At 37.8% G+C, this 25,000-nt stretch overlaps 3 protein-coding genes across 6 annotated transcripts; 1 reads left to right on the top strand and 2 right to left on the bottom strand.

The window, feature by feature from the left end:
• Positions 1-27: 27 nt before the first annotated feature.
• LOC129411178 (homeodomain-interacting protein kinase 3-like) lies at positions 28-9,927 on the bottom strand. Of its 2 annotated transcripts, none has more exons than XM_055161067.1 (4): positions 9,554-9,927; positions 6,557-7,781; positions 995-1,118; positions 28-593 (listed from the first exon to the last, which is right to left on the bottom strand). In XM_055161067.1, exons 1-4 carry the CDS (start codon positions 9,624-9,626, stop codon positions 468-470), a joined length of 1,548 nt encoding a protein of 515 aa, XP_055017042.1. In that variant the 5' UTR covers positions 9,627-9,927; the 3' UTR covers positions 28-467. The 2 variants fall into 2 exon arrangements, with proteins under 2 accessions (XP_055017042.1, XP_055017043.1); XM_055161068.1 differs by having other exon boundaries at positions 548-619.
• A 2,057-nt stretch (positions 9,928-11,984) lies between these two features.
• cstf3 (cleavage stimulation factor, 3' pre-RNA, subunit 3) lies at positions 11,985-19,953 on the top strand. The gene is made up of 20 exons (XM_020941376.2): positions 11,985-12,215; positions 12,776-12,877; positions 13,033-13,128; positions 15,527-15,559; positions 15,881-15,978; positions 16,059-16,125; positions 16,194-16,228; positions 16,302-16,428; positions 16,525-16,602; positions 16,685-16,847; positions 16,971-17,080; positions 17,168-17,284; positions 17,365-17,583; positions 18,295-18,397; positions 18,497-18,566; positions 18,648-18,843; positions 18,917-19,067; positions 19,180-19,274; positions 19,346-19,406; positions 19,488-19,953. Exons 1-20 carry the CDS (start codon positions 12,189-12,191, stop codon positions 19,685-19,687), a joined length of 2,148 nt encoding a protein of 715 aa, XP_020797035.1. The 5' UTR covers positions 11,985-12,188; the 3' UTR covers positions 19,688-19,953.
• Positions 19,954-19,991: 38 nt separating this feature from the next.
• Positions 19,992-24,843, bottom strand: depdc7a (DEP domain containing 7, paralog a). Of its 3 annotated transcripts, none has more exons than XM_020941644.2 (10): positions 24,803-24,843; positions 22,754-23,201; positions 21,827-21,954; positions 21,549-21,741; positions 21,187-21,407; positions 20,978-21,120; positions 20,787-20,912; positions 20,629-20,707; positions 20,335-20,554; positions 19,992-20,232 (listed from the first exon to the last, which is right to left on the bottom strand). In XM_020941644.2, the coding sequence occupies exons 2-10, from the start codon at positions 23,191-23,193 to the stop codon at positions 20,181-20,183; spliced, it is 1,602 nt and encodes a 533-aa protein (XP_020797303.1). In that variant the 5' UTR covers positions 23,194-23,201; positions 24,803-24,843; the 3' UTR covers positions 19,992-20,180. The 3 variants fall into 3 exon arrangements, with proteins under 3 accessions (XP_020797303.1, XP_020797302.1, XP_055017041.1); XM_020941643.2 differs by having other exon boundaries at positions 24,768-24,837; XM_055161066.1 differs by lacking the exon at positions 19,992-20,232 and having other exon boundaries at positions 20,331-20,554; positions 24,768-24,837.
• Positions 24,844-25,000: the final 157 nt, after the last annotated feature.

Raw genomic sequence — 25,000 nt, forward strand, 5'->3', positions numbered from 1 at the left:
AGAGTTATAAATACATTATGCTGTGTGTGATGGAATAAGAGCCCATGTAGAAAGATAAGAAGAGTGGAGGGGTCGTGACGCTGTGGCCCCTAGATGACACCGCACACCAACACTGAGCCTCAGCACGGACACTTACACAGGATGGAAATGACAAGTTGAACTTTGAAATGACAGATTCAAAATCAAACATTTTGGCAGTGAAGTTAAACCATTAGGCTCTTGACCTCTTTTAGTTGCAATCCATAAGAACTTTATTTAGCTCTACTTTATACAATCCCCCAAATGGTCGTTTGCAGTGAGGGGAGGCTTTCCTGGACCCCTCTGAAGCAGATTTGAAACATGCTGACTGGATTCTGCAAAAACTAATTCTCACAGAGTCTGAGGCTTTGCTATAGTTTAGTATAAGTGTTGACTCGCTCATAAAAACCTTGAATAATGTGCACATATGGTCAGGTGGTAGTGTGGCATTACAGCAGACAGGGCGCACTCAAAACGAGAAGGTTGGTAGCCCTGAGCTGATATGGCTCTGGGGGCTGGGAAAGCCGCTCAGGATAAGCCCAGATCAGTCTGGTCCTGGGACAACAGTCAGAAAACTAGGAGGGCAGACAGCAGACTGTTGCTAAAGCATGAAAAATAACAGGGATGATCAATATATCGGTATGAGCAGAGGCATGTGTGTATATATGTGTGAGGTGTATATATAGTGTGATATATATATATATATATATATATATATATATATATATATATATATATATCACACACATATATACACACACATATATACATATATAAACTTCAGACATTTTATCCTTTAACTGGACTTGTTACTGGTGAGAATGAGAAAATAAGAAAAACACCACAGAAATTTTGGATTTATGTAGCAGTTATGATAGGTTGTATTTCTAATGAATAAAGTAAGCACCATGTGGTAAATGATTCTTATACAGACCATTTAAACAGTCAGTCACTACCTTCAAACATGAGTGTTTACCTGATCATACTCCAGAGCTCCAGGATACAGGGGCCAGCCCAAAAACAGTTCAGCTATGACACAGCCCAGTGACCACATGTCTATGGCTTCACAAAAGGGTAATCCCAAAATCACCTCTGGAGCCCTAAAACAAAGACAGGAAGAAATAGGTTAGATATCTGAACCGGATTTAACAAAAAATATTAGCAATTCAATCATTTTCATTAGCTAACAAAATATAATCCATCTAATGTAATACTTTGGATGGAATTTGAGTGCTATGAAAGTCTACAGGTTTAAGAAGACTGCAGAAAGAAAATTAGGTGATTTGATTTCTTTGCTTTTTCTTTGTCTCTATTGTAACAGAGCACAGCATTCTATGAAATGTTATAGATGCTGCATGGGCAACTCAAACCAGAACCTATTTGTTTCAGTTCAGGTTTCACATTATGTACAACCTAAACATACGGCTATCTGAGTATCACAGGATTAAGTCTAAGGTATATTAACAGATATCGAGTACAAGAAACACTCAGTCATTATGGTTCAGTGACTGAGCTTTAGGTTAGCAGGTCAGCTATGCTCTAATAAAGAAGCTTCACAGGCTGAATGTCTGTGGGTCAAAGGATGAAGTGTAGTCACTGCTCTTAATACTCAGACAGCATGCTAGCTCAGGCACACACGAGATAATGATTATCCCACAATACTGTGTCACAGGTGCAAGCTGGTGATGATATAACAAACCCAGCATTAATAGGTTTCATAAATGCTAAATAAAAACATTTGAATTAAAAAAAAAAGGTAAGGTATGTATGTAATATTTAGATTTTTTTTAAATCATAAACATGAACTGTCTGTGTCCCTAGATATGAATTCAGATAAAACAGCTAAGTAAAAGGGCACACATGCTCTGAATACTAGGTACTTAAACCTGCAGCCACTCAGTATTAGTAATTAGTGCTTCAGGAAGAGACCCATAAAATAGCCATGTAAATGATCCAGGTCCCTCCCCCCTGGCAAAATAAAATTGACACAGGTAATACTGTCAAATGGTAAAATGTGTATAATCAGGTCTAATATTATTTATTCAAGATGTTAATGTTTTTTTGTCATTGCAGGCCTGTTTTCTGCTCTTGACCCCAGTGCTGTGCATCAGTAAACAGGAAACAGCTGTTGCTAACATGTGCTAGCTTTGTTTTGCTTAGTATGTCAGCTCAACATAAAAGTTTTTAGTCTGTACTGCTCGACTCCTTGGAAACAAGCTGTCAAAGTGCAGGTTTATGTCTTCAAAGTGTAGGTTTAGGCATTGCAGCATTGTAGCAACTTAGATTAAGGGGTGATTGTAAATTTAGTACCTTTTCTTAAAAACAGCAAGACCTTTAAGTCTTAGACCATGTACATTACACAACACAACCTGCACCAAAGCATTTTTTCTAATCATGTAATGCGTATAAATACACTGTGCATAGCAATAACAGCACCATTACAAGCACCTGCCAAAATAGCCTAGTACAGGCTGCAAAACAAATATATATTAGATCAAAAGTCAAACTGCTGGCAGCAGCAAAACCCTGGCATAAAGATATGTCAGCAATGCAACACTAGCCCTATTTATACTCATCGGGTTCTTACTGGAAAAGTCATCAACACTAACAGTGATGCAAGTACATGAGAATCTACAGTACTAGAAAAAGCCTAAATTCTTCCACTAGTGGAAGAATAAACCAGGACTAAATCAAGACTAAGTGTTGTAAAAACACTACACAAGAAAAAGAACACAAAACAACCATTCCATTAACATTTACACAAACTATGCCTATATGGAAGTCCAAACTCCAAACCAGATGCTTCCACTTCCACATGATGGGGAACGTTTGATTACAAAGACCCTATCTTATGATTGAAAATTGAAAAGAATTTAATAATGATTTGAATAAAATTGGATTAATTGCCCTTAGAAGTGAGAAAATAGAAAAGATGGCTCAGGACTGCCATAGCCATGGGAGGAGTGCCTCAAAATGAGTCAAGTTTCTCCCTCCAAAACCTGTACTCTCATCCAAAACCCATGCTTTTACAGACAGAGGATCGGCAGTGGGCCTCTTGATTAAAAACGCCAAAGCATATTCTTGACCATTAGAGATGACATTATCTCAATCTTGCTTAAAATTGCACAGGCCCATTCAAGCATGAAAAAACCCATAGTTCAATCTCTATAGAATGTCTGTGTCAAATATAAAGGCTCTTTATTCAGGATGGGAGTAAACAGGAATGACTTTCATCATGTGAGCACAAGCTTTGGATTCTTGTAATTTTGTCCACTGGGTACTTCATATAAAATGTTACACCGATCAATTTAATGAGAATATTGTCCCAGTTAGCTGTATACAATTCAGTGTGTAACATGATTTCATGAAGTTAATTGTAAGACAGCTGATGTTAAAGATAGATGACCTTGAATGAGCAAGTGAGAGCTCCAGTATTTCAAGCTGTCCCTCTCTCATTCTGGCTGCCTATGTGCTTCACCATCTATAGAAGTCAAGGCACACCGGCCAATGTCCCCACAGCTATTCTGGGCAACCTTTAACGTCAGCCTTGGCAGTGCTCAGCCACTGGCTCTGCATAGCCCTATCAGTATCTGTGTGAGTACCAACAAACTACTAATTATTCGAGATGAGGTGAATCATCAAAACAGTACCTTTCAACACAATCTTATAATTATCATTTCCACATTTGTAGTCAAAGTACTAAATGGTGAATGCCAATATTAGTATAAGAAGTCAGTTTGTGTTCCCACACCAAATTATATCAATGAGTCTCTCTGATGTTCTTTGTATCAAAATAACCTGACAGGACGGAGAGAGTTAAAACAGCTGCACTGATCACTTCCTCCTCTGCAGAGTAAAGCTCTGTGACTGATCTATTTTCAGCCACTTCCTGTTAAACAATCACACAATACTCTCCTTCAAATGATAGGGAAAAGCTCTAAATTCTTTTAGGTCATCTATGTAGACAAGTACTTGTAAACTACATGTTCACGACACTAACTAAGACAGCATCAACCAATTAATTTACTTAACAACTAAACCCTACTACACTGCTGCCTAAGGTCAGATCAGAGTTATAATAATTGACATTCCATCATTGTACATTCTATTAACAGGTTATAATAAAATAGGAGCTAGATATCTTGTTGGAGTTAATTTCAACTAGACAAAGCCATTACTATTCCACAAGAGGAACTCTTGATATGATACAATGTAAAATATGAAAATATATCATACATTTTCAAATGAAAAGTGTTCCTCTCAAAGCAGATGGTAAGTGTGTGTAGACTTCAGACAGTGATTCATTATAATTTTATTAAGTGATCATTATAACTGAGCTCTTCATGTTCATTGTCTAAGCTGTATATTTGGAATGTTTGTAGCATGTCTGTTGCATGTGTTTTAATGGCTACATACGTAAATAGTGGTAAATAGTTTTGACTGTACATTGTTTTAACATCTCTTTTTAGATTAACAATGCAACATCTGTGTGAGGACTACAGATTAGTCTTGTGGCCATAGACTCTGTGTGTATGTGTGTGTGTGTGTATAAGTGTATATGCGTATATGTGTATGTGTGTATAAATGACCTGCTGGCTGCTGCATTCCAAATAGGAACCTGATCCAAACATAATTTTGATTTCTTTATATATCTAGTACACGTGAATAAATTCACAATAAAAACTTTGAACTCTGGCTTCAACTCACTTCACCTCAGAAAAATTGCCCCCCTCCCTGTAACTGCTGCTGTCAGGTGCGTCATTTTGGCCTTAAAGCATTCATATTAATCCGCTCTACATCCTACTGTTTTTAATTTGCTATTTTCCATGAATCAAGATATGAACATAATTATTGACAGACAAATCAGGTACCTTCATTCCCCGAGGTCGCTGTTGTCAGCATTAACAACAGGTTTGAGTGACAATTGCAACCAGAGCTCAAAGGAACTACTTCGCTCCCAAGCTCAGTTCCCATTTGGGACGCTGCGGCTAACGCATTCGCTATGTCCGTTGGGTATATGACATGTTGCCTATTTTTGACCATAAATTACATAGTTTTAGAGGGACAGTGGGTTTAATTTCTTTTAAACACTAAAATGTCCTGTGGTGTTTTAGAAGAATTGTTTTGAGAACACTTTTCTTAAAAACAATTCTACATTGTGCCACTTGCGTCAGAGACAGTTAATATGGGTGATGGCATAAACGGGAGCACATTATTTAATCATTTTACACCTTTACCGCCACTTTAAATCTATAAAGGATAGAAACATTTAAATGTGGAAATACAAAGGTTGTCCTATGGTGTGACATAAAAAGTTACACATTTAAAGACACAAACATAACACAAAGGAGCTCATCTGTCCTTTATGCACCAGGCGAAGCTTTTGGGTTAAGGGTTTAAGAACAATTAAATAATTATAATTTGTATAATTATAATTTTGTAAAAAATACAACTTTTCTGAAAATCTTTGAATCTGTTTGATATCCTGTGGTGAGACAGCTGTATTTTCGAAGAAAAATTAAATTCTAATTGGATATTCCATAAGATGGGACAGTTATATAATTATTCAAGTAGCACTACAGACATGTTAAATAATTTCTTAGAATTTTTTTGACAACGGCAAATTTGTAGTGAATGTTCAGCAGTGTGACAGGAAAAGCCCAAGCAGGGCATGTTAAAATATCAAAAATTTTTAGAGTTACACAATAAATGATGTGATGTTTGTGAAAAGACTTCTTTACAATTGTTGTAGAACCGATTTGTTTTGGAAAATTTTTTTGGGACTTTGTCACAACCCCAAACATCAAGTAATCATTATATAATCTATGGAACTTCTTATTCTGAGCAGGCTTGCATCTCCAAAAACCTGATTCCTGAAAGATTTCCATGTAAATGTTATTTTGGCTATAATATTCCATAGTATGACTTAAAACTAATGAATGTTCCGAATTTTAAGTATGGTTTTAACTTTCTATTTCTATGAATTATGCATGTGATGTGCCACATTCAGAAAGTTACTAACTTACTGCTAACTAACTTACATGGTTACCATAGTTTCAGCCACATGCTAATGATATATTTTATAGGGGTAAGAGAGAGAGAGAGAAAGGGGTGGGGCGTGGGGGAGGAGGAGGGGAGGGCTATCTACTGATAAAAAGAAATTACTGTAAATTAACCTGAAATGTGTAACTGCTGACTGGAAAAACTTTATTATTCATAACTCAACATTACTGTGTTCTGTTAATATAAACAATATGGACCTGAAATTTTAATGCTCACACAGCATTATTAGTTACATGACAAGAAAAAAACAAAGCCAGTGATTGCTTACAAAGTCTAATGAAAATCTGCACTTTTGAGACATAAGAGACATTTTACTTTCCTTTTAGGTAATCATAAAGGATACACATTTAGTTTGCATTGCATTGCATTTTCATTGCCTGCATTTGACAGGCAATGAAACTTTAAAATGACACTTCAAAAGCACAGTAGAAAGAAGCAAATTCTATGACTTTTAATGTTTGACATGTGTGTTTACCTGTAGTAGCGGGACTGAAGGTACGTGGAGCACACTGCTTTGGACACATGACTGGCTGAGCCAAAGTCTATGACCTTTACCCTATAGGGCTGCCTGACTGGGTCCACCAGCATGATGTTTTCAGGCTTGAGATCTGCATGAATCAGCCCCATACTCTTGAGCTTTTTCAAAGCAGTTGCCACCTGCTGCAGTACAGGCCGGATCACCTTCAGTGGCAGCGGGCTGAACTTGTTCTGCTTGAGAAAGTCATAGAGATTCTGCTCGAGCATTTCAAACACAAGGCAGGTGTGGCTGCGGTGCTGGAAGCACTCAAAGGCCCGCACCAGGTTATGCTCGTCCGCATTCTCACCACTTAAACGAGCAAGGATGCCCACTTCAATCTGGCCCTGCCGTGCATATGAAGGGTGGTTCTTCAGTATCTTCACCGCCACTACATCCCCCGTGCCCCTTTTCCAGCACTTCACAACCTGCCCAAAAGTGCCCCGACCCAGAAAATCCAGCACTTCATAGGTATTCTTCATTGAGCACAGGACCTCATGTTGTACAACCTGATAGTCCCCATCTGCACCTGCAGCTCCCCCTGCAGCCCCCTGTTTGGAAGGCCCACCTGTGGCCCCCACACCCCCCGCACCCGCAGTCGCGCTCCCCACATTCGATTGCAACATAGCAGGCAGCATTGACAGTTCCTCCACGATCTGCATTGTGCTTGCCTGGGTTTCCAGCTCTCCACTTTTACGTTTGAGCCCACATCGGTGAGAGCTGTCGGCCAAGTTTAAACCTGCACAGTCCTCCTCCACTTCCTTCTCCGGACCTCCTCCTGCGCCCTGGCCCCGGCCCCGCCCCGCTGCCCCCACCGCTCCACTGCGCCCCCCACTTGCTGCGTCTGTCTGCTGCTGTTGCTCCTTGCCCTGCGTTTGGCAAACTCCTTCTCCTTTTCTTTTGCTGGACTGATGTCTGGGCACACCCCGCACCACTACTGTCTGGACTAGGTACTTTTGCCCCCCACGCACTTTAACGCCAAATGAAACGTCTGGGTTCACAAACAGCTGGGCTTGTTTGGTCGGGTGTACAATAGGAAGGGTTCTGCTGTTCAGATAAGTCCGTGGGTGTGCCCTCTCATGGTACACACAGCTGCTGGGCTCAACTTTGAGTTTCTTCACACTAAAGGCACTTGTCTGGGTTTGATAAACGTGTGGTGGGTAAACCAAGACTTGTGAGGCCATACCTGCAGAAACATAATAAAGAAACACTTCATCAGTTTAACCTGAAGTACAAACATCAAACAGGGTCTTTACACTATGTGGTGCTAGTGTCTCTTTGGGACAATTCCCGTAAAATACAATGGGAATTATTTTTACCTACTGGGCAAAATATAATTTACTAAACATTACAAAAGTTTCCTAAAATAAAAATAAAAATGACTAACTTCTCAACAGTTTGCCTGACCTTTTTCTGCCATTTCCATGCATCCTACTGCAGGTCTCTAAGCAACCATCACAAAGAGGACGCAAGTGAGAAAGAAAAAACAAGTCATCATGCTTCAAAGGAAGCACATGGTGATGGTCTGACCGTTCACAAAAGTAAATACATGAAGCTATTTTTGAACATGAGTATCAGTTCATTAGTCAAAGGTATTGCACTAACCTACCTTGTACAATAGGAGGAATAAGATTATCTCTGTGCAATGTAATAGAGATCTGTTTTAGTTAAGTAATTTAACTAAGCGAGTATTTATTTTCATATAATAGCTGTATGTCACAAATTTATTACAATTTTAAGTCAGTTATTTGCAAGGATTCATTACATAATAGTAATTTTTTAAGTTATTTTTTGATATGGTTTCTCACTCTTTTTCACATACACAAGCATACACATTTGACATGCACTCCACAACTTTTCCATTTATTATTTATTTATATAAACCCTTGGTGTTGCATTTTTGTATGAGAAGCGCTATATAAAAGGGAGTGAGAAACACAATTTCGATTCTTTCGTATAAAGAATTGACAATAAACTTTTTTGAATTTGAATTGAATACACTTGCAACATGTTCTTAATGGTTTGTTTGTCTGTAATCATGCAATGACATCATGCTCAAACCAATATTTAAGCTTCTATAATGTAGAACGTGTGACCAGCTGTCCCTGGTATGGGAATTATGGGGGTATGACATCACACAAAAACACATTCCTGAGTCTGACTGGCAACCAACAGCCACAACTGTCCTCAACTATAAGAGGAAAAAAGCATTTTTCACAAAGATTTGGCATATATTCTAGGGGTGGGTATTGACAAAAACATATAGATATAGTATTATCTCATTCTCATATTCAGACAATATAGTACAATCCATCATAAATGTGCTAAACGTGCCTGTAAAGGTCTTTAGTTTATGATTGATTTCGAATATACATTAACAAAAAGAGTGCAGATATAAGTAATTATTTTATTTCAAACGATTTCACAGCACGTTTGTTACACCTATATTGTTAAACAGCAGCAAACAAATAGTTCAGTGTTTTAAAATAGTTATTTGAATCATCTGAAACACTGCATGCCTTGCCTATGTTCTTGAGAAAAAAAAAAAAAAAAGAAGAAAGTTAGACCAAACAACTACTGCAAAAGCAATTACTGTTGAGCTTTGATGAAAGAAAACACTTAGAAACACAGGGAACTATGTTTTGGTTTGGCAAAATGTAGCCCAACCTTAACAGTGTCCCTGACAACATGAAGCCTTTACCACTGCATTACGTTCATACTTACATCGAAGCTAAGGCGATAATTGTTTGTGATTTTTTTTTAAAGTAATTGGTTGAAGGCTAAACTAAAAACATACAGCAAATACGGAAATCGTATTAGTTTTTATTCGCTAAGATCAAGTTTGTTACTGTTAGCCAAGTTGCAACTTAGTGCTACGTCACAACTTCAATGTAGTTTATTGATATGGGATCGACACAATCCAGTTTTAGACTTTGAACATTTGAGTTGAAAGCTTACCTTCACACAGAGTAACTATATATATAATCCAGGGCTTCTCTGAACATGCTATGGACTCACAAATCCACACCATGTACAGTTCGCCTGCATTGCTGCCATCTTGTCCGAGACGACAGGAAGGGAGAGCCCGCTCTCGTCAAAGCCACCATCTCCCACATTTTAAACATTAGGTTACTCCGTCATTTTTGCTCCAGATCGCACCATATCGAGCCCAGATTGTATTTACAGTGTTCACGCGAGTCTCGGTCCGTTTAGGGCAAAGTAGCCCATATTAAACTGGGTTGGCAATACCCCGTCTAGACGTGGACTCCGCGGCCCAGCCAGTTTCTAACATGTCTCTTTTCCTCTAGCAGAAACAGCGCGAGCGCAATGTTTGTGAACTGACGGCATAGACCAGGCCAAACAAATCAATAGCCGATGTAGAGAGTGAGAGAACATGGTTCTCAAACGTTTCGCACCAAACTAACAGGTTGCCAGATTCATGGCTTTCTACATAGACTGGACCTTATCTTGCCGCATTTTGCAAACCTGAAGCAGGAACAAGTCTGTTTACTGGAAAGAGATCATTAAAAAAGCAAAGATTAATCTGAACTAATCTGAATACATTTATAAATTAAAGATATAGCTTAGAATATTATTATTCCATATAAACAGTTTTTAAGTGTTGCTTATTTACTCTGACAAAGGGGGAATTATTTTTAATTTTACATAATGAATAATCAATAATGAATGCCAAAAACGATTTTCGTCTGCCTGGGATCCAGTTCATACACTTACTCTAATGCTATAGGAAGATGTGAGCCTGGTCATTGTTATTATTGCCCCCACTGATCAAAAGGCACTTATTACAGATTAAAATGACTTCTACGTGTTTGCTGAAATAAACCAGGCACTATTCTTCATGTCCAGTGTTGGGAGTAAGGCATTATAAAAGTAATGCATTACAGTAATGCGTTGATTTTTGCTGTAACGCAGTAATGTAAGGCATTACAGGGGAAAAAACTGTAATATTTTACTCGGTACAAATGTGAGTAACGCGCGTTACAGTGCTTTTTTAACCTGGATTGAAGTGGTGGGTTTTTCTTCAGAGAAATTCACTAAAATCAGCAGCGGTGAAACGCTGGAGACGCGGCCGGATAGACCTTCAGTTAACCGCGGGCGAAAGGACCGACCCAGAACTCTACGCTGTTTAGACCTGGTTTAGACCTGGGTCACTTCTGGTTTAGACCTGGTTTACAGTCGTCCCTCGCTCTAACGTGGTTCACTTTTCAAGGTCTCGCTGATTTTTTATTTTTTTTATTTATTTATTTATTTTTTTTGTAATTTTGCATGTCTTTTGTTTTTAGTGTATGAACACGTATTGCGTTCCTCCCGCTGCGTCCTGATCGGCTAAGGGACACCTGTCTCCTGCACAGTACAGTACAGAATGTGTTCAGCTGCCAAATTTAAATAAATGTTCAATCTGTAGCAGTGTGATTCTGAAGTGCTGTATGTCTGCAAGTTTTCTCTCCGACAAAATCCACAACGTCGACGAAATGTTCTGCACCGACAAAGGCTCCTGCCCTCGCACCCAAAAGACAGAGGAAGATGCAAACCATCACACAAAAAGTTGGACTTCTGGACACTTTGAAGGAAGGTAGAAGTTACACGCTGTAGCAGAGTCTTGCACCGGGTCTTGTACCCGCAAATAGTTGCTGAAATCAGGACCGTGAGCCCGCGCAGCAGGGTCCATAAAGCGCGATCAGGCGACAGCTGCTCTTACCTCCATGAGGTGCGGAGCAAAGCCGGTCCTTTCTCCTGCGGTCTCCTTCGAGCCCGTCCCGACAGTGAGTCCTGTTTAAGTCCTAGTTCAGTTCTGGTTTAGTCCTCCTCTTCAGTCCTGGAATCAGTCTGAGGTTAGTCCTGTTATAGTCCTGGTTTAGTCCTGGTTCAGCTCTGGTTTAGTCCTGGTTTAGACCTTGTTTAGTCCTGGTTCAGTCCATATACGGCTCAATAGTTCAGCTTTTTCGCAGTTATTTTGGTGAGAGTAACTTAGAGTAATGCAATAGTAATGTAATGCCTTACATTTTAAATACAGTAATATTGTAATGTGACGAATTACTTTTAAATGACAGTAATAAGAAATAAATAACACATTACAGTTTTAAAGTAACTTGGCCAACAGTGTTCATGTCATATTCGGCATGTTTCTGACTTTTGCAGAGCTGATCGACTGATCTTGTATCTTTTGTTTTAGTCTGTGTGGGTTTGAACGATGGTGCTTTGGATTGAAATAAATTTCCACCTCACTCTTCGGGGCAAAGACTTATGGAAGTATTCATACAGTCATGCAATATGCACAGGCCCTATGGCATATAAACCTGATATAAACTAGTAATTTATGTAAACTGCATACGCCCGTTTTATTTTGGAGGAATAAAACGGGAAGAGCGGAAGTCAGGTTTGACGCCATTTTGAAAATCAGTCACCATAGAAAAGCTTGTGCTACTTGTCTTTCGACCTAAAATACATACATAATCTGGCTTTTAGAAGCAATGCGGAAATTAAAATAGTTTCAAACAACTGTCAAAACACCGATATTTGAACGTTTATGTAATTTACTTTATTTTTCTAATCCTAGTTTACTCTTCCAGCTATGACCAGCGAAGCAGCAGCCGATCAGGTAGTTAACCTACACGTAGTACATTGCATGGTAAACTAACAATACAGGGGTTATTTTATATATATATATATATATAACACAAAATGCACCCAATTTAAAATGTTATCAATTACGTTTAATGTATTGGTTCCGTCTAGCTAATGGTACAGAGTAAACAAGGGGTAAATGCAAGGCCGCACCAGTAGCATGGCGATAGCATGGTAACAAATGAGGATGGTAAACGAACCGTACGCAGCGCAACCAAGGCATTGGCATGTTTTCTCTTACGTTTTTATTGTGCATTGTCATAAATGGTAAGATCTTGAATAATTACTTCGAAAGTGTACAATAAAGGTTAACTAAATCATTATTTTCATTGCCCATCATACAGGCACTTGTAGCAAAATAAAACACAAAACCATACTTTGATAAGATAATTACTGCTATATATTATCTGACGTAATTAATTAACTAATATGGTTGTGTTTATGTATCTAGTTAACATGTAAAATTTCCTATTCAATATAATGGGAAGCATATTTGCCGCTGTCAAACATGTTGTCCTTGTTTTTGTCTTGTAGGCTGCAGAGTATATTCCAGAGAAGGTGAAGAAGGCAGAAAAGAAGTTGGAAGAAAATCCATATGACCTTGACGCATGGAGCATTCTGATTCGAGAAGCACAGGTTTAGTGACACAGAGTTGCATTCCTGGGGTTCAGCATATTGGGGTTGATGGGTGGGTTGAAAAGAGGGTGGGGCATGTAGATTGTTTAAATAAGTAATAATATTTTATAGTAAACTTCATATTTATGGTATGTAAATGCACTTTCCTTTCATAGAATCAACCAATAGATAAAGCCCGGAAGACCTATGAGCGACTAGTCACCCAGTTTCCAAGTTCAGGCAGATTCTGGAAACTTTTCATAGAGGCTGAGGTTATTTTATTTATTTTTTTATTCTCCTTTTTTAAGTGTGCATGGCTGGGGTATGTCTTACATGATCAACAATGTGATTTTCACACAACCGAAATGTGTAATTTCTAGTTACTTTATCAGTTTTAAAGTCACAGTTCATGTGTTTGAAACAATTCATCAGTTCATCAAATATGTCAACAAAGTTTCACCCTTTAAGTGCATCTGTAGACATCACAATGTTGAATTTTTTGTAGCATATCTATTGTGGTTCATATAGAATTGTGGCTTTAAAATACCAACAGGAAATTGGCTTTGAACGATTTGGGTCTTTAATGCAGTCTTTTTCACATTACGTGGGGGATGGGGGGGGGTCATGTGCATTTGTTGCATGTTTGGTCTGCAACAGTATTAAAACAATTTTAATGGTATTGGAGTGCATTAGCCTTTTATTCACTTGTCGTCTCAATTTATTGCCTCCTGTGTCATTTCTTTTGGGTAAATATATTGTGTGGCCCACTTTTTATTTGGGACTTTTTTCCTCCCTCGTCCAGAACATGAAAAATAACACTGATCTAGACCTGCTAGGGCCTACAGAGCTTTCCTACATCCATACAGGTTATCAATTTCCACCTCTTTACAGTTAGCATTTTTCACAGTACATAATCCATTTACATCACATTTACTGCCCTCTATATTCACTGTGGAAGTACTGCAAAACCTACTTCACTGTTACATTCACTGGAGCAGTTTTTCATAAACAAATCTGAAGTCTCTAAAACATAAGTTTCATTGTTATCTGTAAGCTACTATTAGGGTTGGACAGCATTTGCAGGATTTCTTTACTATTTGATATTTATGGTATGTATCCATTTTCCTTTCTTAGAATCAAACAATAGATAAATATGTATTGTAATCTGTCAGCAGCCCTATTACGGATGAGCAGTATTGGTTGTAAATTATCTCTTTTATGAAGTTTCCCCAGTGAAGATAGTCAGATAATGTTATGCCAGAAATGTGCCAACACATGTATTAAAATATAGTGGGGTGAGGTTTAAGTATCAGTATAAAAAAAAAAACAAAGTGCACAAATATCACTTTATATCCTTATTTTTAACTTTTTTTTTTTTAGTTTTGTTTTTAAATTGACTTTTTTCAGCATTTGTATGATAAACTGTATACTGATTTTCTGCTTTAATTTTGCATATCTTCAAAACAATTATGTCAATATTTTCACCCACCTCTTAATTCATATATAACAATATGCATTAAGTCAGGTCAATGTCCTTTGGTTTGTTGTAAATGTTTTAAGGAAAATTTAAGAACAAAACATTCAAAGAGTACATATTTTTGGTATTTATCGGGTCACATCAGCTCATTATTTATGCACAATCTTTTCATCATTTTCAGTTAGAGGTAAGGGCAGGGTAAGAGTAGGAGTACATTCCGTTAACATCAGAATTAATGACCGCACTACACCAGTGTGCTGGGCTGTGTTGCTTAAGTAATGAGAGAGATAGGTTAGTCTTTAGGGGAGTTATGATTTTGCCAGGAAGGACATCTAAAACGTTCTATTTTCAGTAACATTGACTTTTCATGCACTTTTGTCATGTATAATCGAGGTTTACATCTTTGGAATTTTCAATTTTTATTATGAATTGGAGTATATTTTTTACTTTCAGTACAGCTGTTTAATTAAAGACAAATATCTTGGCAACATTATTTGGGTCATAATTATGATCATTAATTTAATCAGTTATGTTTTTCCAAAATTGCGGGTTAGGTGTCATTTTGTTTAGTGTAGTATGGCTTTGATCCAGGTATTGCTGAGTAGAATTTTATTATTCCATTGTGTAACTGGAACAGCAATTGTGATCTTCACAGCCATTTGCAGATTGGGAAAGCTTTTAATTCTTATAAAGATTTATTGATACATGTCACTACACATCAAATTATCTTTGATGAAGGGGGAAAGTGAACTGTTTTCCAGACGTTTTAGTTTTTGCTCGTAGATACACATCACAGAATGTTCCGCAGCTTTTACAGTTCCCCATGCATAACCAGATTAATCTCACCCTCGTGCATCTGGTGCCTTATGTTTGGTGAAAGACATTCAGGCTGCTAAATTCTCACCAAGCTACTATAACTTGGTTTAATCTGTGTGTAAGGTGCAGAGACAGTGTTGCAATTCTTTCATCTGTAAGATGCAAAGTGACTATTGACTTTGCTGTGGTACAGTTTTAAAGAAAATAAACAACTATTTCCTTAAGCAATCTGTCATTATTGTGTGAAATTCACTTTGTTGATTTGCTCAGTTTGATTGTGTGAATGATCAGTTGCATGAATGCATGTTCTCTAAAAACATACACTGTAATTATATACGGTTGTTATAGTAACATGGAATGTGCACTCTCATTTACAGATCAAGGCTAAAAACTATGACAAGGTTGAAAAGGTAAGTGGGCAATAAAATTGTTTTTTTTTTCTATTCAGCTGTGCAGTCAGTCAAGGAAAATAAGTTAAAATGTTTGGTGACCATAAATAATGTATAGGTACACATTAATATGTGAAGGTGATTGACAAAATCTGGTTTACGGACTGAACAGGGTTTCACACAGCCTGAAAAAAGTCATAGTATAGTATAAATATTCCTCAATCTCTGTTATATGCCTTTGACTTTCAGTTGACCTTCCATTTAAATAATTTCATTTTTTTCATTACTATTTTCTTTTTTTTTAGTAATCAGTCATATTAACTACTGTTCTCTTAACTCTAGTTGTTTCAGAGATGCTTAATGAAAGTTTTGCACATTGACCTGTGGAAATGTTACCTTTCATATGTCAGAGAGACCAAAGGAAAACTACCTAGTTACAAGTAAGAGAATAAGATAATAGTTACAAAAGTGTTTCTACAAGCTCCGCTAAATCAAATGCATCCATGTGTTCTACCAACAGAGAAAAGATGGCCCAGGCCTATGACTTTGCCCTTGATAAGATTGGTATGGAAATCATGTCATATCAGGTACAGTCTCAAGACACTTATTGTTTCTGTGTACATGCCATTTTTTAAATATCATTTGTGTTGATTAGATCTGGGTGGACTATATCAACTTTCTCAAAGGGGTGTAAGTGCTGTTTTTTTTTTCAAACAATATGTTACTTGCTAGTCTTGTTAATAACATTTGTATGTTTTGTTAGTGAGGCTGTTGGCTCATATGCAGAGAATCAGCGTATCACTGCAGTGCGAAGGGTCTACCAGCGAGGCTGTGTCAACCCCATGATTAACATTGAGCAACTCTGGAGGGATTATAGCAAATATGAAGAGGTGAGCTGAATTAGCTCATGTTATTAAAATGCTTTTTTATTAGAAGAAAAAAAAAATATATATATAAATTTATTTATTTAATTTTTTTACACTAAGGGGATAAATGTGCATCTGGCAAAAAAGATGATTGAGGATCGAAGCAGAGACTACATGAACGCCAGGAGGGTGGCAAAGGTATGACACACAATGGGATAAGGGAAACTATTAGCTCTTGTTATTAAAGTACATCAGTAACCCAGTGTCTGCTGTTATGTAGGAGTATGAGACTGTGATGAAGGGACTGGATAGAAATGCTCCCTCAGTGCCACCCCAGAATTCCCCACAGGAGGCCCAACAAGTGGAGATGTGGAAGAAATACATCCAGTGGGAAAAAAGCAATCCATTGCGCACAGAAGACCAGACTCTCATCACAAAAAGAGGTTAATGTCACAATCCATTGCCCATCAACAGTGCCACATATAACCAGTAGAGGGCAGAAGGTTACACTCATTCTGAACCTAGGATATAACATATCTTTTACAAGTGAGTTTGCTGTGTTGCAGTCATGTTCGCTTATGAGCAGTGTCTATTAGTGCTTGGTCATCATCCTGACATATGGTATGAAGCAGCACAATACCTGGAACAGTCCAGCAAACTGTTGGCTGAAAAGGGGGTAAGGGCTTAACAAGCTTAAAGGCATTGAGTTCACACTCGATTGAGTTTATTGAAGAATGATCACTAAACTTACTACTGCCCTCAGGACATGAATAACTCGAAGTTATTCAGTGATGAAGCAGCTAACATCTATGAACGCGCTATTGGCACTTTGCTGAAGAAAAATATGCTTCTATACTTTTCATTTGCAGACTATGAGGAGGTGGGTATCTTGACCGCTTTTATGGACAGAATGTTTAGCCATTATTTTTGTTTTACCTTGTATTGTCCATGCTTCTGCAGAGCCGTATGAAGCATGAAAAGGTGCATGGCATCTATAATAAACTGCTGGCTATTGAAGACATCGACCCCACACTCGTATACATTCAGTACATGAAGTTTGCCCGAAGAGCAGAAGGCATCAAGTCAGGTCGAACCATCTTTAAAAAAGCCAGGGAAGATCCACGCACTCGTCACCATGTGTATGTCACTGCTGCACTCATGGAGTATTACTGCAGCAAAGTAAGGGGAAACTGTCTTAAGCTGCCCTATTGTACACACATCACACAGATGCCAGATACTTAATGTGATTATTTATTTATTTATTTTTTGATGATTCTACTTTAACTTTACATTAGAAGATTAAAAACTAAATATCAGGACGTTTAGCAATAAATACTACAACAGTGAGAAAAGTATTCACAAAAGACACTCCAATTCAATGGTGTTTAACCACTGGATTTTGTGTTTCCCATTAATGAAGACTATGGCTGCCACTCAAAGTCTAATACAGGCTGAGCAATAAATAGGTATTTAAAATGATATTTTTAGCTTGTAGTTATGTTAAACCAGTCCTTATGATTAGTAGAGTCAGTAAGTGAAAAGTGAAATGGCATTTTTAAAGTTTAGTAAAGTCAGTTTAGAATTTTTGGACTGAAAATCAATTTTATCAGATTTAATATCTTTCTACATCGTAATAAATCTGAAGGAACTGAAGAGGTTTGAAATCTCACTGAGGCCACTATAATGTAGCATATTGTATGTATTTAATTCTGTCTCTTATTCTGATATTGAGTACATATTAAAATGTGATTGTAGTTAAATATATATGTCTATTGAATTTCATATCACCTAGAAAATGTTTCATACTTTTTGGCAATCTTATTCTACTGGCACTGCTGTTGAACTTTACTTTGTACACATATAACAGCAGAATACATTTTATGTGACTAGGACAAATCTGTGGCCTTCAAGATTTTTGAACTTGGTTTGAAAAAATATGGTGACATTCCCGAGTACATACTTGCCTACATAGACTACCTCTCACATCTCAATGGTAAGTTGTGTTTGCTCCACTATTAATCTTTAATACCATGAAAAGACATTGTTGCTTATTGAAAAGTACTTAACATCTTAACTGTTTTTTTTTCTTCAGAGGATAACAACACACGGGTCTTGTTTGAGCGAGTTCTTACATCAGGAAATTTGTCTCCTGAAAAGTCTGGGTAAAGTAACTTCTTAATACTTGTTGCACGTTATCAAAAACAAACATGACTAACCCACAATCTCTATTGGTATTTTCCTAGTGAGATCTGGGCTCGGTTCTTAGCTTTTGAGAGCAACATAGGTGACCTGGCCAGTATTCTTAAAGTGGAGCGCAGGCGTTTTGCTGCTTTTAAGGATGAGTATGAAGGCAAAGAAACTGCCTTGCTTGTAGACAGATACAAGTTCATGGACTTGTATCCCTGCTCTACCAGTGAACTCAAAGCTCTTGGATACAAGGTGTGAATGTATACTGTTTCCTGCACATTAGACAAAATGAAATATCATTAACTTGTGGTTTATATGGTTACAGGATGTATCTCGTGCCAAACTGGCTGCACTACTTCCAGAGACGGTGGTGGCTCCTTCTGTGCCTATACTGAAAGATGAAATTGACCGTAAACCAGAGTATCCTAAACCTGATACTAATCAAATGATCCCCTTCCAGCCTCGTCACCTTGCCCGTATGAGTCTTCAATATTTGTATTTATTAAATTATTTTTCCACTGTGGGATAAATAAAGATTCTTCATGTTTCAAGGAAAAAACTAAAGTAATTTTACTTCCTCCTCCTCAGCTCCTGGTTTACACCCAGTCCCCGGTGGAGTATTTCCTGTCCCACCAGCGGCTGTGGTATTAATGAAACTTTTGCCTCCACCTACATGCTTTACTGTAAGTGTTTAAAGTAAGATATCTATTTAAATATTATTTGTCCAATCTTAAAAACTCCTGTATTGTTTTAGGGACCCTTTGTTCAAGTGGATGAGCTCATGGAAACATTCAGGAGATGCACTCTTCCTGAGAGTAAGTAGATTTTTGGGAGTATGTACTAAAGCTTTGGTACTTTGGTTTGATGTTCAGTTTTATGTTTTGTTCCTAATGAAGCTGTTGAAGCTGCTGTGGAGTTGATCACTGGAAGACTTCCTGATGCACAGGGAGAGGGCAATGGGGCCATGGAGAACCATGCTATCGTCAAGTCACTCAAGAGGCCTAACGCAGACTCCGATGAGGAGGACGACAAGGGAGCTATTGCACCTCCCATACATGACATTTACCGTGCCCGCCAACAGAAGCGAATCCGATAGACACTCTGAACCTAAGTGTAAAGTATGCAGTTGTCGTCATTATTGGTAATGTATGTCCACTTTTTGACATATCTGTATAAAAAAGGTGAGCAAATGAGTGGTCTGGTTAACAATTCCTATTTTTAAAGACTGATCCTTATTCTGTACACATTTTTAAATCTGGTAGTCGATGTTGTCAGACCTTGTGAAGTTTGAGTGATGGCAAATTAAGCTTTTTTAGAAAAAGGAATTGAATTTCCTCCCAATAAAGACACTGAAAAACATAATCCTGTCTCATTATTACAGTTATTACAAACAATTAATGTAAGCACATTTTAATAATGAACAATAACAAAACAATGATTTGTTCTTGTCTTTAAAAGCTTTAAATTATTCGGCATACCAGATGCCTTAATCATTAGAATAAGTTAGTTGAGTCAATGTAAAAAAAAATATTTAAATGAACAACAAATGCTGAAATGATATACAGTTTACTGGGTGCACCTTCAACTCTTCAAACACAGTCTTCTCTGATTATTTCCCAATATTGGCAGGTTTTGCAACTCCTGTTTGTAACATTTAAACATGCATTTTATTAACCTGATAAAAATAAATAAATATTGAACATACTTTATAAATTAATGTGTTTTGACAACTATAAATATCACCTTAGTAACATATTGACAGCAGATAATCTATTTCCAAAATACTGTACAAATATTTCTGGATGGCCTTTATAAAATTGTCCCAAAAGTCTTCTTTTTTCATGAGCTGAGAGATGTGGATTTTCATGGATAGTCTGTAACAATGATAACAATTCTTCTTTGGTGTTTTTTTGAGCATTTTCTGCATATTCTTTAGAACTTATTCTATTGCAATATGTTGTGTCTGCAAAAAAAACAACAACATCAATGTTTCATTCAAGTATGTATTTGATTAAGAGAAAGCACTGATGTACTTACTACTAATATTGTTTGGATCCTCTCCTTTAACTATGCTTATTATTTTGTCAGTAACCAACTTGTGTAAAGTTGAAGGTGTCTGGTAAAAGAAACATTGATTTAAAAATGCATGCAAGCTGATTTGTTAATGAAACGAGGCCTATATAAATACTACTTACTTTAAACAAATCGTGATGTTTATCCATCATAAATAGCACCATTAGATCTACTTTTCCTTTAGGCAGTCTTCTACTATACACAATAGCACTTGAGAAAGCTCTTTTTACAGCCATTCTGTTTTCGATCTAGAAAAGAGACTTTTAGCTGATGTAAACACAAATTAATAGTAAAATGCAGTGTCACTGCTCACCTCCTTGTGGAGTTTAAGTTCCTGTGATGTGGATGCAGTTGCCATAAACCTCAGCAGCCTGCGCAGCTCTTCCCTACTTCGGGAGTCCTGGATCTTCAGACTCAACTGGAAGGCCTCCAGAGCTTGTTCTTGCTTTCCATTTACTAGAAAAATAGGTTTGATTAAAATTTTCTGTAATTATGAATTTGTGTGCATTACCAAGAACTCACCAAGAAGTTCAGAGATGCCAGAGTGGATGTCAAAAATGTGGTTACTCAACAGAGGTGGCTGTTGAGTGTGTCCATAATGCTGAACTAGAGTCTGATAGAGCAGCTTCTTACACTGGAGCAGGTCATCAGCACAGCGGGCCAAACCACGGCTCAGCTCTACCACCAACCCATCGGATACAAACTCCAGACAGTCAACTGCAGCAGACATCCACTCATCTGCCCTGTGAGACAGGACAACCACAGTCAGCTGCAGCTACAACATTTATGATGTATGGACATTTACTTGTGACATTCCTGAGGACACAGTTGAACATTTGAATATAACATAAAAACTATGTAAATTCAGTAATGTACAAACTCACTGTGCTTCACTAAAAGCCTTAAGAACTTCTCTGTCGAGGTAACTTGATGTGTTCATGACATTTGTGTCATTGTTAATGCTGTTCATTTTGGACTCTGATGGACCCTTTCCTTCTAACAAAGTCTCCAATAGGGGGAGCTCTATCAGCTGCAAAAGTCTGAACACTGCCTGCTGGTGCCACAACTCATCCATAACTGTGTACAGAAATCAATGAAAAGACATAAGATGTCATTGAAATGTACATACTGTAGATTTATTCTATAAGAAAAAAAGTCTTACTGTCTTGTGATAATCCAAGGTTGATCATCTGTGGTGTGACATTTGCACTCAGGTCTAGGTTTTTCAGCACTTCTTCCAGTGACTTGTCTGTTGGTGACTTCATAAAAAATCCATGCTTCACCTCTTGTCTGAGAAGATACACAATTACATCAATCAGTGAAATTACTGGAAAGCATTTTGTGTTGTTTTTAAACTTTAATTTGCAATATGTTCCAATTATTTAACAATATAGTTCCACATTTTTCATATGGCCACAAACACACCTCTGGTTTAGTTGTCACTGTCACAATAGATCAAAGGACTGTGCTGAAGTGTGAAAGGCTTTAAAGGGCCTATATTACATAATTTTTATGATCTATAGATAGATTATAGATCATGTTGTTTCATCATCAAAACATACCTGGAGTTGTGTTTGGTTTTGTTTAACACACAAACCCTGTATAATTAAGCAGGGTTCTCTCAAATAGAAAGTGCACTGTTCCACCTTGTGATGGCATGTGGTAACACAGGAAGTGCTCCACTGTGTTTTTAAACTCCCTACACCTTCATTAAAATGATTTGGATAATTTCAGAGTTGGAATTGGCAATCTGAAAACTGAACAAAAGGTAAAAGGTAGCTATTAATTTGAAAAGTACCACTTCATAACATCACAAGGTGGAACAGAGCATTTTGAGCTTTGGAGATGTAGGCAGCCCAAAATCAGGGTTACTCAAACATTTGTGAATGAAACAAAACACAACTCCAGGTATGTTTTTTATGTGGTAACATTAAAACAGGGCTAAAAGCTCACAAGTAATATAGGACCTTTAACAGTGACATACTATTTTAATTTGATCATAGAAACAGGTCTCATAAACCCCCCTACAACTACATTCAAAGCTCAGTATCACCTATGGTAACAAGAAGATTAGTATAATGGGATGTACCTTTCACATGTTGGACTGTTCTTGTTCCATTTGATTCCTGGGGATTCATATCTACCTTCATTGTGCTCTTGCGATATGTGGTTTAATGAGCTGCTCCCTGGACTCAGAAACCGGTACAAACTGCAGCTGCTATCCTCAAAGGTTGGTTGCTTCTTGTCCTTTCCAAAAACAACTTTGTTCCCAACTGGTTCAAACACTCTGGAGTCCATAAGGGCCTGGCACAGTCGAACAGCTTTATAGCGTGGCACAGGCTCCTCTCCAAAGAAGCGCATCAGTGTGATGTGTGTTAGGACTGCATCTACAGCCTCTGAGCCCAAAAAGCAGTCGTGGTAGGACTTAAGGTTATGTCTGCGCCGTTTGACCTCCACGTGGGTGTGCAGGTTGGAGATAATGCTGCCCCAGATGTAGGTTGCCCGGAAAGGCTTCCCTGCCATGGCCATGTTTTACCCTAAAGCAAGCGTGAGAATACGACAAGATGTGATTTTTTTTTTTTTTTATAATTTTTTAACAGCTACAGCATAGTCATTAGACTATGGACTATCCTGGCTTGTATACTAAACACTTAAAACAAGGACACAAGGATATACAGTGTAATTGCTAACACAAACCCAACCTATCCACAAAAGGAGAGAAGAGCAAAAGGTGTAATGTCTACTGATACTTTCAAAAGGAAACATTTGAAATCCTTTGAAAAAAAAAAACGTTTACTAAGTAAAAAGAAACAACCTCCACAAAAGACATACAGATATCTAAATAATACAATTTTGCCAACACTGACCTAATACTATACACACAAACATTATCCACTCGCCATCACTGCAAGTTGTGGTTTGTTTATTTTGAGGAAGACAATTAAATCTTCTTCCAGTGCAAGCCCTCCCATATCAGGCCATTTGTGCATCAGATAAGTTTTAGAATGTTAGGCTAAACTCATGTTTTTGTGTAAATTTGAATCTGAATCAAACAGGCTATGCTGTTGGATATCACATGAAAACGTTTGGTCCTAGTCTAGATAGAGATCCATTGCCAGAGTGAAGTCTTTATAATGAAATAAAGGAGAACCATCTGCTGTGTCCCTACAGGGGTCGGTGGATTACCTTTTACAGATTAAATGCATTAAAATGATGGGAAGGGGGCATGCATAAGGTTTCTCTCCCACATGCTGAGATTTGATCCCACTTAACCTATGTTATTCTGCCAACCTTCAGAGCCATCAAAGTAAGGGTGACCTGTATTTCAACTAAAGACAACACCACCATTTGTGTTTGCACACATCAGTGGAGGTAAATACTCGCAATGGGAGCAGCAGCAACACATGGGACAATTCCCTTGTGAACACAAACAGTCCATTACAGGTGGAAGATAAAACACCAGCTTTGATTTTGTGCAGAGACCTAAGTAATATTATTCACAAGGCAGAGAAGGAAGAAAAAGGCTTGAAGGCTTCATTTTTTAAACATGTTGAGTCAGGTTACATTAACCGATCAAGCCCAAGGACATAATTTAGACGAGTGGAGATAACTGGATATTTTGAATACACCTATGTCGCAGGATAGGGTGGCCTGAACAAAGTGTTTAAATACAAACACCAGACTGCAAGACGTATCAAGAGTACAAAACAACAATTAGCCAATATTTAATCTATGGGTATATAAAGGAGCATATTAGTAGGCAGGTTTAATGATTAAACCGATAAAGCAGGTTTGCTTAGTCGAAAAAAGTGTTTTAATTAAATGATAAGCCTGCTTTTTAAATTTTGTAGCTTCTGTAACTGACAAGATCCAATTAAAATCGGTCATCCTGTTCCCATTCTTTTTCAGTGGTAATCGTGTGAATATCCCTAAGCCACAAATGCAGCAATAAAGTCAATTTTAGCAACATTTTGCTTTCCATACAAGCGCTTGGTTCCAGTCAGATAGTTTTAGTAGCTACGCGTTACTAATCTGCAACTAATCTTTTATAGCCTGTACCTGTTGATAAGAAGGGAAAAGTCTGAAAAAGACCAATATTTTACCTTTTCTCAGAAGCATATCAACTTCCTTCACTCACCGTAGAGACTGCCATTCAAAGCGTGTTGGTCCATGTCTTTGGTTTTCAGTACACATCGTGACGCACGCAACTCACTCCAGTACTCTTCGAAACCGTCTCCTCCCACGACCATACATTATTCATATGCCAATCACCGCCCGCCTGGGACGGGCATTAATGTGATAATGAGCTACTCTCGGCTTGGTTCACGCTGACAAC

The sequence above is a fragment of the Boleophthalmus pectinirostris genome, unplaced genomic scaffold (genome assembly GCF_026225935.1).
Source record: "Boleophthalmus pectinirostris isolate CB_2022bp ecotype Guang Dong unplaced genomic scaffold, ASM2622593v1 HiC_scaffold_315, whole genome shotgun sequence".
NCBI classification, from domain to species: Eukaryota; Metazoa; Chordata; class Actinopteri; order Gobiiformes; family Gobiidae; genus Boleophthalmus; species Boleophthalmus pectinirostris.

Excerpts from the sequence above, each read along its gene's own strand:
- cstf3 (XM_020941376.2), top strand. The coding sequence starts at position 12,189 with ATGACCAGCGAAGCAGCAGCCGATCAG. Across the intron at positions 18,844-18,916 it reads TCAAAGCTCTTGGATACAAG|GATGTATCTCGTGCCAAACT; the intron begins GTGTGAATGTAT and ends ATATGGTTACAG. Across the intron at positions 19,275-19,345 it reads CTCCACCTACATGCTTTACT|GGACCCTTTGTTCAAGTGGA; the intron begins GTAAGTGTTTAA and ends GTATTGTTTTAG.
- depdc7a (XM_020941644.2), bottom strand. The coding sequence starts at position 23,193 with ATGGCCATGGCAGGGAAGCCTTTCCGGGCAACCTACATCTGGGGCAGC. Across the intron at positions 21,955-22,753 it reads AACAGTCCAACATGTGAAAG|ACAAGAGGTGAAGCATGGAT; the intron begins GTACATCCCATT and ends GTATCTTCTCAG. Across the intron at positions 20,913-20,977 it reads AACTTAAACTCCACAAGGAG|ATCGAAAACAGAATGGCTGT; the intron begins GTGAGCAGTGAC and ends TCTCTTTTCTAG.
- LOC129411178 (XM_055161067.1), bottom strand. The coding sequence starts at position 9,626 with ATGGTGTGGATTTGTGAGTCCATAGCATGTTCAGAGAAGCCCTGGATT. Across the intron at positions 7,782-9,553 it reads TATAGTTACTCTGTGTGAAG|GTATGGCCTCACAAGTCTTG; the intron begins GTAAGCTTTCAA and ends ATGTTTCTGCAG. Across the intron at positions 1,119-6,556 it reads CTTCAGTCCCGCTACTACAG|GGCTCCAGAGGTGATTTTGG; the intron begins GTAAACACACAT and ends TCTTTGTTTTAG.